The 21,024-nt window shown below is 36.6% G+C and overlaps 1 protein-coding gene across 2 annotated transcripts in view; it reads left to right on the forward strand.

Moving 5' to 3' along the window:
* Schip1 (Schwannomin interacting protein 1) overlaps window positions 1-21,024 on the forward strand; it is a 132,548-nt gene that overhangs the window by 55,370 nt on the left and 56,154 nt on the right. For both annotated transcript variants that reach the window (XM_069048709.1, XM_069048707.1), the window contains exon 3: window positions 8,745-8,812. Coding sequence is in view for 1 of the 2 variants with exons in the window: in XM_069048707.1 (XP_068904808.1) it covers window positions 8,745-8,812 (68 nt within the window). In the remaining variant the exon portion in view is untranslated. The remainder of the gene's footprint in view (window positions 1-8,744; window positions 8,813-21,024) is intronic.

Raw genomic sequence — 21,024 nt, forward strand, 5'->3', positions numbered from 1 at the left:
CGTAAGTCTTAATCAGGTGACCGATCATGCATCACGGTGATGGAGTGCTGGCATGTATCCTGCGATTACGTCAATTTACATGGGTCGCCATCAGAGCAATATCTGAAAATCTAGCACCTATACATCATGGGCTATCACGCGGAGGCAGTGACGGGAGGACACAACAAGCAAAACTAGTTTGGACGGTTTAGGCATTGGAAATGCATGGAAATAGAAGGGGGCTTAAGATCCCTCTCAGCAATTATGCCACCAAAGCAGAAGAACTGGGTCAGCACAGATGTAAAGTTAATAGGACAGAAATAAAGAATCAAAATTTTATTTTTTCAAATGTCAAAGAAACGTCAACAATGTGCGATTGTTAACCTAGAAAAGAAGTTTTCGTTTTCCGCAAAGTTTACAAACGTTTACTGCCATTGTAAGCAACAATTACCCAAGAATAATTAGTAAAATGGGTTTTACCATTGATAAAGTATTAATTATTATTAATAATTAATTAATTAATGCGGTTTTAACAGTGGAAATAATGTTCGATTTTTGTTTTTCTCTTCATGAAGTTTTACTATGCGGTTTATTATTATTACAATAATCACTTTTTACTGATGAATCTGGGGAAGAGCCGCCACTGTACCCCGAGCCACCCTCAGGCTCGCCGCACAAAAACCACCAACGATACAGCCCGAGCCGATAAGACACACTTTTGAAAATAATAAACCAAGTGAACTTTCTTTGACCAGTTCGTTGAATGCACAGATGTGAAAAACCACATCTTCGTAGCTGTCGGTATCATTTATTTGATGGGAGTCTGGACGAGGGTGCAGAGTGTGAGTGACAAGAGAAACGTCTCAAAGTGTTAGCAGGATCATTAACTTCATTTCTGAAATCGTTTCAATTGAACGCCTTGCTTTATCTTTCTTTGTCAAATAAGCTAGCCTCCCCGAATAACTTATTGTTGGAAGTAATTGGAAAGTTTTTGAACAACACCGCATCAAAGTGTGTTCTCAGCAAAGTTAATAATGGTGGCGATTTCACAGGATTTTTGTCAAAATCGACCCTTGCTCGGCGGATTTATTTCGGAGCGTTGTTCAGGGCAGAGACTCCAATCATTGCGAACAGGGAACAATACATAATTTTTTAGGAATTTCCAGGCCTCTCATCCACTCCAATTCTGTCACGGTTAGGGTGAAATTGATAACGCATATTTTCTCCTCTACCATGAATGCAGGATGAAAGAAGGAAAGCGCGGCCGTGTTTGCGAGAAAACAGAATGTTTTATGTCTTTTCCAATTTGAATTTAAGATCGGAACCTTTAAAATATTTACCTACCGAATGGAGTGTGTATAAATTTCCCAAATAATAATTTACAAGCACCTCCTCACACATTTTTCGGCGAGTCGTTAATTTAATTTATAATCGTATTAGAGATCTCGGAGCAAGGCTTAAACTGGTGCAAAAGTGTTATTAAAAAGTTCCTTTTCGATACCAGCCAGAGTTGTTAGCATTAAAAACAAAATAACCAACAAACGTGAACTTTTAATTGGTAAGTTTTAAAATTATTCCAAGCTATTACGAAGTTTAATGCAAATGACAAGGCTGTTTTCAATTAAATGAAATGTCATATTTTAACACAGTTCTTCGTTAGTTGCGAACTGTTTCTCTGCTGCTTTCGGATAATGATCTAATTAACGCACCAATTGGACTTTAAAGGAGTCAGTTTTTGGCAGCAAAGAAGAAATGAACTCAGAAACAATGTAGTACGTTATCATTTGAAAATAATAATTATTACTGAGAAAGTTAAATTGCACAAATTTTTAGGATATTCACAAAGATTCTAAAAGTTGGAAAATGATAACGAAAATAATATAATTATAAAAAAGAAATAGGAAAAACACAGTTAGGTAGGTATAGCCCGCTTTTTTTCAAAATTATTATGGATCAAACGTCACTTTGACAACGGAATGAACATTTTTACGAGTATTTTTATTGCAATCGACTAAAAATAATGGATGATGCATGGACGAAAACACTATTTCGGACTCATTGCTGTTGCTGGACTCGGTTTTGCCTCGTCCACCAAGTTCCAGCAAATCGTCCGAAATATATTTTTTTTTCGTCCTTATAACTATTTTAATACTACTATTTGTCATAAGAGGACACAGTTATAATAAATTAGATTCCTCTCCATTTAGCTAAATTATGTGGAATACGTTGGAACAATTGTGTTATACAGCTACTTGGGTTAACGAAGAGAAACATAAAGTTTTAGTTGATGGAGAACTTCCAGTTCAAAGTATGTGTTTATAGTGTCTCAACAGAAAGACCAAATAACAGAATACTTGCTTGTAATAGGTTAAAACGAAGCAATCGTTATTAGAAATAACAAATATTTTTAGAGACTTCAGAGACAATAACAATTAAAAAAAATAGTTTTCTTTCATATGATTTGAAAAAAGCTCGTGTTCATAGACGCAGACAAAATTTAACAAAAATTGAATTGATCTGCAAATATGCTACCACACGTTCAGTGTTCCTGCGTTTCGTGAATACCAAATAAGTAAATGCTAAGACGCACTAAAAACAAAATAGTCATCCAGGGCTGTAACGTGGGAAAGTATTATTTGATTTAAAAGTTAATATTTCAAGTAATTAACACAACAAAAAATTAAATAGGTTTTAAAGAATAAGCAAAGTTCGTTTAGTGATGTCAGTTAAAAACTATTCATAAACCTTTTTTAAATTTAGATGGTTCCTATAATTTTTTCATTGGGATATGCAATAATATACAGACTGTCTATAAAAGAATGTAGGATCGCAGATGGCTCTGGAATTTGAATTTGCCACCTCGTTTAAATTCATGAACTACTAATCGCAAACTGTCAAATACTCACAAGCTGTTAAGGCAAAGTCAATTTAACCTCATTTCCGTTTATATTTATAATTACAATCTATTTCTGGGAACATTGCTTTGCGGGCTAAAGATTTTTGCGGATGAAGGGTTGAAGGTTTTAGCGATTTTTTAAAATCGGTTTTTCTGTTCCTTGTGTGTCTAATTCGTCCCATATTAATCAATTATCCTAATATAACAGAAGAACGAAAATTCTGTGTTTGCCTGACCCTTTGCAGGTCGGAGTAGTCTGTCAATGCAGGGCCCCAGCCCCCAATGGATTATTTGTGTTTCATTTACCAGATTGAAAATTTAACATTTTGCATCAATCGCCGCTCCAATTGGTAAAGCAAACAAACATAATTATTTCATGAATATGATAGAACTATTGCAAACATGCGCCAACAAACAGACGGCATTCGAAACGAGTACAATGAAGATTTTGCAGAGAGCGACGCGTCAACTACAGAACCGGCGCTTAATAGGACCAGAAGGGAGAATAATAAATTAAAGCACGTAGAAGAAAAACGACAATACCGCTTTTATTATTATGCAGATAACAATTTAATTGGATTGTGACATCAGACCGTCGACTGCGTAATTTGTCAATTCCAATAAATTTTTAACGCGTTGTCTTTTTCGGGAAGCCGTTGCGATCCGGCTAACTAATGTTGGTCTTTGTCACAAACACAACATCAACTAATGAACTGACACGGTCCTATTGTAGCGAGCTTTGTTTCTAAATTGGTGATTATTCAAACGATCCATTGTTCGGGGAATTTTAAAAATAATTAGGATGATTACGCACCCTCCGGATTCGGCCGCGCAACACAATTCCAATCCAATCTACGGAAAACAAATACACAAAGTGACAGTTCCCGCTTCTATTTATTTCGAGACGTTTGCTGCTCAAGGATGGGAACGGATAAAGGATCTTACAAATATATAACGAGATAAGATAACTATCGAGGCGGTTACGGAGTTTAAATCGACTCGAACCGCAGAAAAATCACAAAATACTCTTTTGCACAACCTGTTGCCATCTTGTTTTCAAGTGGAAAATAACAAATAACATCAGGCAATAAAATATCGTTAATTGTGATTAAGTATTTTAAATAATACTTTTTAGACAGCCTTAATGAAAACGGTACGAAAAGTAACTCTTTTTCGGACGCTGACCGTGGCGCCATCTGTTGGTCTGTTTAGTAAGTTAGCAACGAAACCGACAAACCAATAATCGTCCTGTCACCATAAATTATGTAAATAAATAGTAAATTTCTACTTTATTAAAAACAATGTTAATTGTGTTAATAAATTCATCTATTTGAAAAAGGTAGATACAAAATAAATTTGTAATTTTTCCAATGATGTCTTTTGCTTTGTAGTTCGTGAGGTCACCTAAAAAATTTAATTTGCATCTTTACCAAAAAGTGCCTGTTGTCCTCGCCTGTTTAAGCCTCGGCTGCGCCTCGGCCAGAAAACTCAGACTCGGATGAAAAAGATGCACCTTTGGGCCTTGATACACAAATAACTATTTTTTCTAGATTTCCCCTCGTCCTTTCATTTCCACGTTGGTCGTTTTTTCCATCAATTCTTTTCAATTCATTGTTTATGTTTTTTGTGTAACTAAACCTCTTGTTAAATTTACCTTTATTGTATTATTCTTTCTGAACCTGTATTTTCTTCTAGTTTTTCAAAATTTTCTTTAGTAATTATTAATTAAAGCTCGAAAATAGGTTTCAATAATAAACAAATAAACACACGAATAAGGAACCAAGGCTATCCTTTATTCCTATTTTCAATATCAAAATTCAAGCCAAAATTCACTACGAATAATAAAATCCAAAATATAAAAAGGAAACATATTTGTAAACGCACCCTAAAAACCGGAAACATCATTAATATCTGAAGTGTGTGAGTCAACAAGACACTCCAACGCGAGCTTTAGCAACATGTTGACAATTAATTTGTGTGCGCTCACCGGTGCAGTGTAATATAAATCTGATTTAATTAGTTGCATTTTACGTCCGGAATTGGGTCAGATCTTATCTGCAGCTCAACGAGTGTAATAATTCATTAAACTGCATAATAGCGGCGCGAGATTCTGTCATATTTCAGCGAAAGCTCCAGCGCTGAAACAAAAAGTATATCCAATGCATATATTAAGGTACGCCGGGGCCCGTTGATAACGCCCTTTTAATGCGCAAGTTGAAGTGCAAAGGCCATTATTCGCATGGCTTATCCCCAAAGATAATAGTGTATTTATTATTATTGCCGTGGTGGCGCTATAATTGTCTGGCAAAGCTTGTACTTCATCTGACCCGCTAATGGATTTCGCAAGCCCAATTTCGGTTATTTATCCAAGGCAGGAGTCGCGCATCCTGCAGATGCACGGGATATTTCGATAATGGAAGTCCGTAGACCGTGGATAATCGCGTTTCCGTCTTATTATCCTGGAGGATTTACATTTAGGATTAAATTTGGTAAATATGCCGCCGGATGGAAAAAACCGCTGCGCTTGTCGAAAATCTTCATAATGCAGGAGGCGCAGAATTGTGTTCTCTGGCTTGTAAACCAATACCGCGGCGTAATCGAAGTTTACTTTTTGGGCAGGATTAAGGATATTAATAATTCCTAAAGGACGGAGGTATTGCGAGGTAATTGAGAGTGCGGCGCCTGCAACATTGCCGAATTTACCAGCGCCGTTACAGTATAATTAGTTAATTACAAGGCAGTGACAGCGGAATTCTCCATAAATATCTTACTAAGGCATTTCTTAATGGGGTATTTAGCCCGGCACCGATCATAAATTATCTGTGACACCGCAGAGCCAATTCATGCCGAAAAATCGAAGAGTTATGACGTCATATAACTCTAGGGAAAGAATGAAAGTGGTGATTACGTCGCTTAATTGAAAGTAAATAAATTACAATAAAATATGCAAAATTTTCCCAGAAATTCGGAGTGTGAACGCATAACTCGATTACGCTAATTTCGTTGTAGCTGTCATTACGACGATGCAGTACCTCAAAGGGTATGTTGCGCTTCGGAATTTCAAAGCTCACGAGCTTGCAAGCTGAACCTGTTACACAATTCTTAGCAAAGTCTTGCGTTGCTTAACTTGTTTTAATCATGTCAAAACTTCAATAAATTTTAATTGGTGTGAAGAACGAGGGAAATTTATGAAGTTAGTTTTTGGTAATTAATTCTACGAGCAAGAATAAATAAAACTAATTAATTCATAAGTGGGCTGATAATTACAAAATTTCAATTGACCTCAAAAAAAAACAAACGAACAAATATCTGAGGTTAACAATAACATTTAACGCAGATGTTGAAATTGCTTCCCGCCAACCATTTTTGACACTCACCGACAGTTTGTACACTGCGCTCAATAATGTCAGGGCTTATGTGTTCCATTTCAGCACGAATTCGCTACAGCAAATTTTCTAAATTGTTTGGCCTATTAAAATAAACGTTCGATTTTAACTAAACCCGTAGAAAAAATTAAAAATTAAATTAATTTTTTGAAGTAAAATTTGTCATTATCCCAAAAAAATTGTTATGTAAGGTACCAATTTTTTTCATTCATCGTTTAGCTAGTACAAAAGTCTATCAGAAAAAGAAGAAAAAAGTGGGCGTTATTATTTAAAAAAAATATTGATGACGTCATTATTAGGAGATGAAAAGCTGTAACATAAAGAAAATACCGAAGAATATGCACTTTTTAAAAACAAAGTTGACATCTTCGAGGGTTTTTTTCGGAAATTAATACTTACAGTTTTATCGAATTTATTCCGAACTTTATGAACGCACTGTATGTGTGTGCCCTGTAGACTCAAAAACTACCTCACCGATTTCGCTGAAAATTTCACAGTTTGTTCTTATTAGTGGTAGTGTCAGGATTATTTAGAAAGTAGTTTGAATGAAATCGCTGAAAACCGCTGAAAATTTTACAGTTTTTTATAAGTGCCAGGAATATTTATGGAGTGGTGTGAATGAAATCCGATAGGTGGCGCTGTTGTTTTGACAGTGTTAATTGAAGATAATAATGTTTAATCTGGTTTAATCTGTGTGTATCGATAATAAATGACAGACGAAAGATGATATCGAATTTCTATTATATTTACTTAATTCAGAGATATACTCAAATTGTCAAATTTAGCAATAGCGAAGCATGGCCGGGTCCGCTAGTGTTTTATAAACTTTTAATGACAATTTTGTTAAGCCTTCTTTAATTCCAATTCTCTCTCTTTTCATTCTTAAATTTTATTTGCTTCTGCGTTATCACTTATCTGCATCCCCAGAACCTCTCGCAAGTGTAGGATTAAAAGAAAACCAGTCTTACTGATGGTTTTTTGCTTGTTTCTTTTTGATAAATATTATGCAAGATCTAAAATGCGAGAAGTTTGTTCATTCCGTTATTTTACTTAGTTTCAAGCCAACTCAAATATTTCTTTACAATAAAATAGATCTGTCGAAAACCAACCCGCTTAAAAATGTTCTTTCATTGAAATTCTGATTTCTGAAGCAACTTCTAAAACTATCTTGTTAGAGCTCTTGCATCCAAATAATCCATTTGAAAAATGACTCATGAACATGTTGCTTCCAATTCTCTTATTTTCGTTCAAATTTTCGCCACGGAAGTAACTGCCAAGACTATGTTTGGAGGAGTTAAATATCTTTTATTGTTATTTTAATGTGATTCGTGTGGTTTGTGAAAAATTATATTGAAGAGGTTATGGCTAAATCAATACAAATCACAACTCCTCTCTCAAGGAATAAACTGTAAACCTTCCATTTGGAGCTTTATAGTTAAAAAATTTTTGTTTTTATAAATAATGGAAATGTTGCAATTCATAACGTAAACGTATAAAATTTTGATCGTTTCTCTTTTTCTGCGTCTATTTTAGAAATATATGGGAAAACACATTTTTTCTCCCTTCCTTCACTTTCCCTGTCTTGGAAAATAAATATATCGTTGAAACAACATCCCTCCCTCAATTACCTTTATGTCATCATAATTTAAAAAATATCATTCAGCGATCACGAACCGAAGACAACCCCACGCAATTGCGATTAATAATTAATACCCTCCTTGGACCTTGTCACGTCGCGTGACGCCATTAAAGAAGTGTCTTGTTGCAACAGCCACCCCAAATGCACCCTGTACATCAAAGTTATTACTAAACTTTCTTAATATATCTCACGTCAAATTGTTTAGAAGTAAAATTAAGTATTCCGGTTCCATTGCGAGGGGTTCTTGCCGCCCCAGGAAATGGTTTGTGTTCATCGAAAGTTTTTTGTTTATTCCGACAAGTTCGATGCGGCATGTCAATGGCTGTTGCCACCTACAGGAACATTTCTCTCCGGAACGATTCCGGGCAAAATTACGTCGTCCGTAAAAATTTAAGGATAACGCCGTAAAATTCGCCATTAAGGCGGTGAAACATGGCCCCGTATTATCAGGCAAATTAAGTAATTTATTTAAGCTGGTGTATGGAGTTGAGACAGTTAGTAGAGTGGAACAAGCCTAATTGTTAATTACAGGGACACCACTAACCTTGGGTTAAGGAACAGTTTAACTCCACTCTTACAACCCTTGTTGTTCAAACAAGTACTTTATTAGGACTGCATCGTCGCAACAATGGCCGAATTGCTTCGTTGCCGAAGAGCGGCCAATAAAAATTGTTGTGTGGCTGTTGGGAGAAGTGGAGCGTGTCTTCGACGACCAATAAAATATTTTACAATCCATTAATTAAATTTATGTTTGGAGCGAACCGATGCACCCCGACTAGGGACTAGGGTGTAGTCTTTATGAGTTTAATTATTATCAGTAATACAGCGGAGGCTTCATTCACAGGATATCAAAGTCGTCGAGAAGAAGAGTGGCTGGCATTCACCCGGATTAAGCTGAGCGCAGGGCGTAAGGTAAGCAAGCATTCCACCTTTGAAATTATCTTTATAACATTATCCGTTTGCTGAGCCTAATTTAATTTTTACTCAGACCTTACTTTGCATGGACTGTTTTGTTAGACGAGCGCCCCGCCGGAATATTAATGGTGGCCGTCGTAAAACGGTGGAATAGCAAATTCGGCCCTCCCCATCCCCCCAATAACGGAGGGGGTCCATAAAACGTAATCATCGAACATTCGGCGAGTTGCGTAAAAAAATATGACCGTTCCAGTTCCGACCGGAACGGTTCCTTCAAGCAGGTCGCCATTACTGTTATTCCCCGAAATACATCCCGGCCTGAAAAATGTAAAGTGAACTCGTAAAACTATAAATCAAATGTATCGATACGGGGCCCGTGCACTGTACGTAGTCTTGTGTATCGCAAAATGCAAAACTTTACGATGGAAACAAAGTAACAGCACCTGCGTCGCTCGTAAAAATCAAATCAGGGACGCTAACTGGCACACCTAGAATTATTCATTTCTTGTGCAAGGGTGGAGGCGCGTCTGCGGCGAGACCTGTCCCATCTTGGGGACAATTAAACGGAAATCGAATTCGGAACAATTTTCATTTTGGAAGGGCGCCGTGCGGGGCGATAATGAATTGCTAATTTCGGGAGGTATCAAAAATCTAAAGTAGGAAGTACGCACGGAAAGCTGAAATTATTGTCGGGGAAAACAATAAAGTCAACAAAAAACGAAAGTAAATCCAGAGAGGTGTAATAAAGTAGTGCGAGGAAAAACATTAACAAAGAAAGTTATGGCTCCGGTGTAGCTGACAAGGTTTCGATACAAACAAAGGGTTTGAATATGCAAAACCTAGAAGCTAAACGGATTCAATGTTATTATTAGTTCTATTGTCTATCTTTCGTCAAATTTGTTATTAATTATTATCGGGTGATGGATTGATACCTTTGTTTTTCTTAGAATCAAGTATAATAGACTAGTAAGGTACGAAACTGCTGTTATCGTGTTATGAGTGTGAGATCTTCAACCCTTGAACACAAGACAATGTAAATATTATCCTTAGTCCTTTCGTTTCCGTACTCAATCTTTGGTATTCAATAAAAAAGTTATCAAAACACGACTTTTTGTGTGTTACATATGAATATGAGACATTCGGGACATAAAACTCAAATTTTAAATACACAAATATTTCTAAATGCATGTGCTGGGCTCTATTGTTATTTTGAATTTTAAATCCAGCACCTGATCTAGAGGGTATTTCACGAGTGATAATGAGCCCGGCGGAATTGAAAATGCAACCCACAATACATTTCCAAAGTGAATTGTGTAAAATAAAATTATGAATCCATGATGGCTTTGCTTCCAAAAATTTTATTTGTCACAACCCAAGAAGCTGAGGTCTGGGTTGCAGTGTTGAGAACCACAATAACATTGAACTCAGTGAACCGATTATATGATGCCTTACTCTACAAAGAGAACTTACTAATTGAAAAAATGAAGGGTGCCAAAAAGGCAGTTCATATTAAGGTTGGCCTCAAAAGAATCTATGGACGAATTTAGCAACACTGCCACGTAAGAAAAATGTCTCTACTATTTAATTTATAACAGTCATAAGCTGTTTAACAAAACACAAGGAAAAATAATTTATTAAATAAAATAGATGTGAATTTAAAGTAGTATTATAGTACCGCAATCTCTTTTTAAAAATTTAAAAATTCTGGATTTAGAGAACACATTGGGAGTTGAAATTCAAAAAGGTATATTATTATACTCATGTCATATCGTGAGGAAATTCCTTAACATTGACACAGAACATAATACACAACAAAGTCAAAATGCGGAGGCGAGACGCCGGTAATTATGTTGATAAGCAGTGCACTATTACTTGATATTAATATCCGTAATAGTGTATGTACTCCGGCAAAATTGCCGTGCCGCCGGGTGGCGAAGGGATAGTTAAAAATAACATCTTCCGTTTGTTATAATCCACACAATATGACACAAACTGTTAAAAAAATTTTGTAGATACAGTGAAGGATTAACTGCATCCTGCCCTTCGCCTTCTTCGTCTATTTCGACGACACCGTCTCCGCCACCAATATAATAAAAATTTATATTAGTTAAATATAAATTTAAATAAATAATTAACTAAAGTTTGTTGGAATTTCATTATTATTATAAAGGAACCACAATGAGGACTTTGCCTGAATTTGTTTGGATGAAACTGTATTCAATTTTGTGCTGAAGTGGCCCAACAAAAAACGGCAAAAAGGCGAATTTTAAGTGTTTTTAAAAGGTGAATTTTCTTGGCCGAAATAATTGTATTCATATGTGTGCTGTGTACTGTTACGTTATAAATTACGCTCCCGAAACTGGGCAACCCTGTTACCGGTTACAAATCTCGGTTTACAATGCGAACCACGAGTATCGCCGACTGAAGCTGAAAAACGGTGAGAACTGCCAGGGCCAGGAGTACGGGAAATGATACACAACAATTCGTGGAGAAGGGGTTTTATTTACAAACTATACGTAAAATTGTTGTTACAAGATAAGATGACGATAAAAGGAATGTAACCTAGAAAAATAGAATTCTTATCGAGTACAACGAAAAAAGATACAATCTGCAAAAATAAAATAAAAAACTCCACGAACTGAAAAGAAACCTAACCCGGACCAAAATACAGGGTGACTAATTATCTCACGTGCTTCCGGTTCGACGCGAACCCAACGAGCGAATCCTCCAACACCGTTGACAACAAATCGCGAAAATGTGAGGGGGTGGAAGGCCGATCCTTTTTCGGACGCTAAAATGATTACACCGCCCTCCGTTGAGGGTTAGGACGCCGAACTCTTCCCCTTTCCCCTCAGCGAGTTCCGGATTCACTGCCGGTCGACAACTGGAGTCGAAGAACCTTTTCAGCCCGATGAAGAACCGTCGCAAGAAATAGTGGTGCTCGCCGATAGCACGATGCTGACGAGGTCACTCCCAGCTGATACGGTGAAGCCGTGTATAAAAAGTTGGTCAATGAATATGAAATGAAAAGAAATGCAATAAAAAATGAGAGATGATAGAAAACTGAGTAGTAAATCTGAGTAATTGTGGAAGCTACGGCCTGGAAGAAAATGGGGTGTCACCACTGCTCCGGACTTGCTGGTGGGTAGATCCGGCACCTTCCGGTGAGTCCGGGGACGACCTGGACTGACAGGACTCGACGAGATCCGGATCCGCAAAAGCGTTCGGTCTGGAACCTTCCGTAGTGAAGTCCTTGATCCGCTTGGCGATTTGGGCGGTGGTACTTAGACGAATCGTCTCCAACGGCCTTCGTAAACTCCACTAGGTCGTCTTGTCGGCCCTGCAAATTCACTGGATCACTGTCCCCTTGACTCTCCCCAGGCACTCACAACACCACGAATAGCCGTGAACTTCCCTTTTTGTCTCTGGTTCCCCCGATTTATAGCTTTCGCCCCCTCTATGCGCAGATTTTTCGGCGGAAGTCCGTGTACGATTCCGTCGCGATGGGTTCTAGAACATTCTAGAAAAACCTCGAAGATTTACAAGCGCGCGGCGATTTAAATCGTAACAGTACCTTAAATTCTTTAAAAAGTGTTACGTGCTGAAAGGTGAATTTGCTTGGCCGAAACCGTATTCATTTTTGTGCTGAAGTGGCCCAACAGAAAAACGGTAAATTTCTTAAAATTTTAACTTGGAAAAACATATATTTGCTAAAAAAAAGATGTGTGCTAGGGGGCCTAACAGGAAAAAAGTCTTTAACACAGGGCAAAATTCCTGATTTTGAGTGTTTTTGAAAGGGAAATTTGTTTGGACGAAACCGTATATGTACTTTGACAGCACCCACACTTTTTTTGTTGTACTGTCCCAAGTTCTCCTTCCGCATTTACTTCTCTTAGAAGCTATTACCTCCATTATATTTTTCTCACAACTAGCAAGTGATCTACACGTGCTCCGTGCTGTATGCTTAGATGTACTAAACTTTCAACAAAATCAACACGTTAATATTTTTATTGATTACAAGAATGGGAAAGACTCCGCTTTTGGTATATTTGAACTGACCAATCACACAATTCAAATATTTGAACTGATCAGTCACACGATATCCAAAGAGCAAATCCGGCGCTGTGAGCTTTGCAAATAGAAATATTAGCCATAATCACGTATCATATTTAGCGTTATAAATTTCAATTAAAAATTTTTTTAGAGAAAATTTTATTGTCGCTTCTTTATATTTTCGTTATTCTTTTCATTTAAATAGTTTAAAAAACAAAAATATTGTATATTTATTATATTTTTTAAAATGCGATACTACCATTAAACTTCCACAGCCTTCAAACATGATCCGATAGATGACGCAAAATATAATTTTAATGTAAACTTTATGTTCCGCAGTCTTTCGTTGAAAGTAATTTGCTCAATGAAATTGCCGCGGCAAACTATATTTAACTCTCGACTTTAATTAAATTTTATTACTTAGTTGTTTAATGAAAATTAATCAGTTTACACCTCCGGAAGTTTTTTTATGCGGTACCACTTCACTAGTCTTTGATTAAGTATTCCGTCCCAGATAAACTAAGTTTGCAACCTACTAAAAGGATTATGAGTTCAGAGATTGAATACCCCGAATTCGACTAATAAAACATTCCTCCCCACTACAAGCAGACTACGTTAAGCACATTTTTTATCAAGCTCATTTGATTATGATGACAGTAATAAAATTACGTCCTCGAATAAAAAAATCTCAATTTCCCTTTGCCGTTCTTCCTCGGCCACCTTCTGCCTAAAACAATATTTGAGCGAAAAGATTAAGTTCATTATTAATATTTCGAACTTGGCAATATTTTCCCCCGAGACGAATTCTTTTATTTGATTGATTCCGACCTCGGGCCTAACTGCAGCCCAGTCGAAAAAAATATAGATCTTATAAAAGCATATTTTATCAAAAACGTTTGATAGAAGTGGCCTATAAGATTCTTTATGGTGGGTTCTTTGATAGATGGCAAGCGAAACTTTTTACTTATTCAGATGAAAAATCGCACTTATGGTATTTATCCGAATCCTGCGTCCTGAGCTTCGCTACAACTCCTCGACAATTTTTACAACAAACAGGAAATTCAAGCAGTTATGTAAATAAGCTTGTTTTGTTTATGAGAACAAAGTCCTCCCAGCTCGTTTCTCACCTCCTTTCATTCCGCCCCTCGCGTACACACCGTAATTTTTATTTTTCAAAATTAAGCCCAATTTATACATCAGCAATTCAGAGTTTTTTGTGCCGGGACAAGTAACAAAACTCACCGTTACGTGATTCAAGGAACGAAAGCTCCGCATTTCACTCATCTAATCCATTACCAGCAGCGAAAATTACGATAAAGCAAAAGCTTTGAGCTTAACGTATAATATCAGGGAATTTATTTATGAAACACGCTTCCCATATAGTAAAAGCCTTGTTTCTGCTTTATTTATACTGCGACGTATACATCATAAATTTTCAAAGCTCAGTCTACACAAACTTGGAAATAAGTAGTGTACGGAGCTTTTATGTTAATACAAAAATAATAAAATGTATCTATCACCCCGATGTAAAGCTTCAGGGTGAGCTTTCGGTGTCGTGGCGCCATCGGCCGGCAGATGCTGCAACGTCCCTTCCGGAAAGCACCGGTAATACAGGAAGCGTCCTGAAAGCTCGGAGGCGCGCATGGTGGCGACATCTGCTCAAAGCTTCCAAATTTTTGAATTGATTATTATTTGACGAAATACTGAATGACAATCTTATCAACACCGACATAAGAATTTAATTATGTATAATTATAAAGTTTTAACAACAAGTGATTCCAACTCAGCACACTAAAATAAGTATAGATATAATTTCTGCTACTCCATGGTAATTAGGACTTTTGTAATTTTTTGTTTTTGCATTTTTTGGATTATTTGAGCTACTCTTCTTTATTTCCATTGATCGTAAGGAAACAGTTGAGGATGTGTGATCAATTAAGGGTAATAAAGCAGGATCAAATCAGGATAACTTCTTACACAAGTTATTGTTGGGCAGGCTAGGGTTGTCCTGAAGGGACGAAATAAAGAGGAGATGGAGACCGGGTGGGGATGGTAGTGACCTGGTTACCTCCACCAGCATAGGCCAGATCGATGAATGACGTCATAGCACAGAGATTCATTTAGAATCTTTTGCAAACCCATCGTCCTGTAAATCATTAAGAGTGAATGGGCAGGCTCGTCGATCATTAAAAAAATGTTTTGGTCCTGGAAGTAAAAAATAAAATTTTCACTGAGGGTTCTGGATGAAAGCATGACTTAGTTATGGCCGTGTTTTGATAGGAAATGAGAGTCCTGTTAAAAAATGTAAACCCGGAAGATGGTGCAGTGTGTGCATAACAAACCGGCTGATTGTAATGAAGCATAAAAATAATTCATGGAGCGCGCCCGCCTTCGGCTAAGTAGAACTGAAAATATGGACCCGAGAATGCTTTCAGCGCTGAAATTCGGCGTGAAATATTAAAATAAGCCGTACCCTGGGATGATTTCCGATTCGGAATTGGACGCGATTCTAGGGCCGGTCCGGCCCTGCGGCTGTCACCCATGTGCTCATATCTGTATCTTATATTGCAACACATGTTGCCAGGTTCTCAACGCAGTTTGGTTCAGACAACAACAACATTTCAAACTTTATTTGATTCCTTCTATCCCCCTGAATGGAAAGAGCGTGGAATTTTTACGCACTCCAAATATTTATTTCCATTCCTAGGAACCATTCCATATTCTATTAAGAGTGGTGCCGGGAAACGGATAGTAAATCAATAAAAGTAATTGGAATTTTTATTTGACTGTTCAACAAGGAATGGTTGTCTAATAAAAGCCGAACTCGCCCTGCGAGCTCCAGGTTAAAATGAAACGATGTAGCAAGGTAAGCCACAGGCAGTAAGTTCCAATTTGCGAATTACCCTGACATTTGGCCACGCATTTTCCCTAATGCTGGCCGGGATCTTAGATAAAATCACGACACTTTTTATTTTCTTACATGTGATCTCGCTCGCACACAACAGGTACGCCAGAAAACTGCCAACGGGGGCGACGCTTTGCATGGGTGGTTGATTCTGAACAAACATGTTTCAAAATGTCATTTTTTACGAATTTCAAACGCAATATTCAGCAGCGCTAACAATCAATTTTTATCCGAACAACACGATTTTATTTAAAATATTAAAATTAAATCACTGGTAATTAAAATCCGAATTGAATTTTATATTCACATAAAATTGTCGAACAAAATGTGAAAATTAAATATTCGAATTTAGAGCACTCGACACGTTGAATACAAATTATTTTTTGTATCGTTAGTTGTTCAGTTTTTGGCTATTTTCTTCATTAAGTTAAATTTGTTGGGTGTATCGACTGTCCTCAAGGAAAATAATAAACTGCTGGATAAATTCGAGGCGAGGTGGCCGACTTCTCTTGAGTGCTGGTTTGGATTTCCGATTCACATATTTTTCCACTCTTACGTCAACGTGGATTGTAGCCAGTGACAACAGCTTATGCACTGTCCCGGTTGTATTCGATTCCAGCAAAGCTTCAGGATATATAAAGTTATTGCAGAAACTGATTTTTATGCTTCTAAAATAGCAAAATATCGACATTGGAGGAAAAGTTTTATGCTAAAGTGAAAAGTATACGCCTTGTTTGCTCACATTCTCATATTAACTATAAGTAAATTATTATATTTATTTATAACTCGGTTTGGTCTGTTAAGTGTTGGCAAACACAGAAAAGAGAAGCTAAAGTTGTTTGTTTTCTCATAAGGAACGTGTATGTTGGATGACATAACTAAAAACGAAATATGGAATGTGGGTTCAAAAGGGGAAAAATAGGTAAACATATGGTGTGGGCTATAAAATAGATTTACGAAGAAACAATAAACACAACACAATTCGTGAGAAAGAAACGGAGAGAATGGAAAATGGTTTAGCTGGTTGTAATTATTTCTAAATCGTCAAACAGAAAATTTTATCAATTGGTGATCGATAAAGCTATCAAATACTCTTTTCAAGCGTGGTAGAACTTAGCATACGTCAGAGATTCTGAAATTTGACACTAAAAATTTTCCCGGCTCATCCACCATTTTTGCAATCAATAAATTTGTTTTTTTTATTCAGTCAGAGGTAAAAAGATTTTATAATTTTTTTAAAGCTGTAGGATATAATTTGTGATTGATAATTTATTATTTAAAAAATATCGGATCTATTAGTTCAAACACTCCCTGCGACTTTCAGTTAACAAATTTTCTGTCAGCAGGAGAGATATTTTGACAGATTTATTGTAATCAACTTGGTAAAATACAGTTTTGAAATCGTATCCAACTTGCCAAACAACAGAACTATCCAAATATTTAATCCAATTATTTCCCGGCGCATCCACTATTTTCGCAATTTAAAGTTAAAAGTTTCTACAGTTTTCCAAATAGAAAAATGAGGTAGATATTCACTGTTGAATATTATAAAAACTCATCAAATCAAGGTTGCGCTGAAATATTTTACTTAAAAAATGCATTCCCGTTGTTTTGCCATAATGGGAGGCCATGGAAATTTTGTATTTAATTTGGTATAGTTTGTCCAGCGAGAGATTGGTTGACATAAAAGTCACTAAATTCTACGTAGAGAAAGTAGTACCTAGCGCACGTAAAATTTAAAAAATATCCTTTTTTGCCCTGATATGCTCTAATTAATGTGTTCTAGTGTATTTTGTAGTGTTGGGTTACAAGTCTACAATTTAAAATCTCCCAATCTCTCGCTGGACGAAGTATAGCAAAGCTGTCTGTTGAATTAGTTTGAGGTTATAAAGAACGTCAGTGTCTAGTGCATTGTTGTCAGTTTTTCTGGTTTGCAATAGAAGAATACTCAGACCTCGCGGGAAATTCAGCAACATGTTATGTTCATTTTAATAGGTGCGCATTCAGGCACTTTAGTGACGGAAATCAAACAGTGTGTCCAACGTTAAAAAAATTAATCATGGTCTCTCATTATGCCAAAACAACATGAACGGTGTTTATATTCGCATCTGTCATTTTGTAGTTAACAAATTTAGATTTAGAAAATATATAAAATTGAGTTTCTGAAACAATCTAGTAGTAGAGATATTTAATTATTTATTGTAATACTATTTATCGAAGATAATTTTTTAAAATAATCATTTTCACAGGTCGAGACTTGAAATCTCCTTACATAAAAAAATATGCAGAAAAATGAAACTGATTTAGTTAATATTGTTTGGTTGATAAACCTAACCTCTCTTATACCTGTCATTTTGACGGTTCTTGATAGTTGGTATCACTTTTCAAGTATGCGTCAACATTGTCAAAACATACTACGATACCACAATCATTTTAGAATACTGTGTACTACATAGAGTGCCACAATTGCAAAACTCTGTCAAAATATTGTAGAAGAATGAACTACCAAGATGCATTTGAGTGAAAATTTTATTATTATAAGGAGGCAAATGGTTTACGTTTTGAACATTTAATTTAACTAATTCCTCGAAATTGGCCACCGTGGTCAGAAAGAAAAAGTTGCGCTGGCATTATTAGTGTCCTCTTTGATATTCAAATTGACCTCTTTCATCATTTTTCACGTTGGTTGGTTTCTAATTGCTAGTTTTCAATTCAAATTTGTTATACAAATAAGTAGTTTGTTAGAAATGAACTGGACGATGATATTGCTAATAATACATATGAAAATTATTAATTTATCAATAGCATCTTTATTGTTTAAAATATTGTATTTTCGACGCCTGTGAATAAGGAAAATTTATCCGAATTTATCCACTTATTAACAACAATTGTTACATCAACCCCACAATAAAATCGTTGGTGCAAGCACACTGCTTTGTACATACATATTTCTATGGAAATGATGGAAAGGAGTAATGTCACGTTTGTGACTGACGGGGACCTTTTACCTTTGATTATTATTGACTTGCTAAACTACCAGCATAATCAATGAATCACCTTTAACACATCAGCGTACTAGGAATTTTGACCAAATTTTCAATCATTTGTATCTCAAAAACAAAAAAACTTCTACAAGATTTTTTTTTGTCTGTGACTTCTTCACATCATCACAAATTACCGGTTTTTGTTTTCCAAACTTATTTCCGAATCACCTGTATTTCATTGCTGTCAAATTTAGTTAAATATAAAATTAAAAAAGGTAAAAAAAGACACGATAGGCAAAGGTTTAAATAATTTTTTAAATTGTTTTTTAATTTTTCCAGAATAAAATATGAATAGAATCGAAACAAACATTTAAATACGTTGACTACCGTGACTGTTTCGGAACGTTCTGGAGCCAACAACAATGCCGAAAACAGTAAAATTGATTTGACCCGGCGCCTCCACCAAATTTCAACCGTCCGGGCGCCTTCCGTTTTTTAACGAATCGATAATCTTGAGCTACCGCAAAGACGATGTTGTTGTAATTTTTGGCCAACAGCAGTTTTACGGTTATTTGAAAAAGTTTAGTGCAAGTTTCCCCATTATGTATAATAAAGTGCGAATTAATGTTGGTCTACTCAGGCTTTAATATTAATGATGATATAAACTCCATCGCCGAGCACAAACAGCCTTTAATTACATAATGATCGTTGTTTGAAGATCTTATCATTTTCGCTCGTTGTACCACCGTTCGTGACGTCGAATTTGTACTCCCCTTCGGTGCTCATTCTTTTGTAACACATTCCCTAATGTAATCGCACTGTATAGTAAACAGGGGTCGTTATTCAACATGGAGCCCGCTAATACATCCCAACCGTATCTGCTTTGCATACCAACTCGTCTTATAAATTTTCTTCAACGATCAGACTTTTCTGCAATATGTAGCGCACGGGGTGAGGATCCTCCACCTCGAATCCTCATTTTCGTGTGTGCGATGAGGAGTCTTTGACGCGCGCTCACCTCCATCACACGCCATTTATCAGCGAGATTTTATCTCGCTGTCAGTTCAATCGGGTTAATTATCGCCTCGCCAAATCCTGTATCGAGGATAACTTACGGCTTTTACGACCTCCTCGCTCTCATTTAATATCCCAATAAATGTTAAAAAGTTCAAGTCGACGAGCATATGCGATTTCCGCGTTAAATTTAACGATGGCGATCGAGCCCGACCGTTCCACTTTCATTAGTCCTTTTTACCGGGAAAGGATTCGACATTTCGATTCCCGGATCATCCGTTTAGCACAATTGTCTTTGAAATTTGACGTCACTTAATATTGTCATGCATGTCGTGTCAGCCATTATCAATTACTCTCCACTTAAGCCGGGGCGCATTCAACACCACGACGTCAAATAATGTGACGGCGAAATTAATTTTTCCCACCAGATTCATGGCGCCAACATTTGCGGATGGGTTATGGACTGTAACAGCTCGAGATATGGCCGATGTGTAAATCCATCGGTCGGGATTTATTGTTGGTTATAAACGGGCGGGCGCAAGTGCAGGATATGACATGTTGAAGAGTCTGTTCCTTGACACATTTTCATTTTATTTGTCATTATGCAGCCGGTGACGTTCTTCGGAGACGCGTCGCTCATCCTCATGTGGCTTTGATTACATATCGAATTACTTAACTTGCAAATGGAATCGGAACGTGCACATGGTCTCCATGTGACTGCCAACAGCGGGCGTGAATTATTGCCACCATATTAAAAGCGGAACTATTTCTACTATTTGGTTACCAACGTCACGAAGCGAAGAAAGGGAAAAGTGAAAAATCTCAGTGACGTAGGTGGACAATTCTAAATTGTAATCAAATAGACTCTCTCTCACGAAAAATGTAACAACAATGGTCTCGAAAATGTATGTTATATCAAAAAATGTACGAAACATGTAAAACCGTCATTGCTTTATTTTGAGGTTATGCATCACATTATTTTGACATTATTTTGATCCACAGCAGAGATAACTCACAGATTTTTTTTACACTTTTCGTAAATGAAACAAAGAAATTTCAAATACTATAACAAGAAAATAAACGGAACGATTCCAAAGATAATGTCAAAACCAAATTAACGGCGAAGGATACCAACAGCGTCGAAACTAGGGTATTATTAACAAGGGTCTTGCTGCCAACGTAAATTTGAATTTCCAACGCTTACCGCGATGTCACTTATTATGAATTAATACAGGGTATTTCACGAGTAATAA

This window comes from Tenebrio molitor, chromosome 5, assembly GCF_963966145.1.
Source record: "Tenebrio molitor chromosome 5, icTenMoli1.1, whole genome shotgun sequence".
In the NCBI taxonomy this organism is placed as follows: domain Eukaryota; kingdom Metazoa; phylum Arthropoda; class Insecta; order Coleoptera; family Tenebrionidae; genus Tenebrio; species Tenebrio molitor.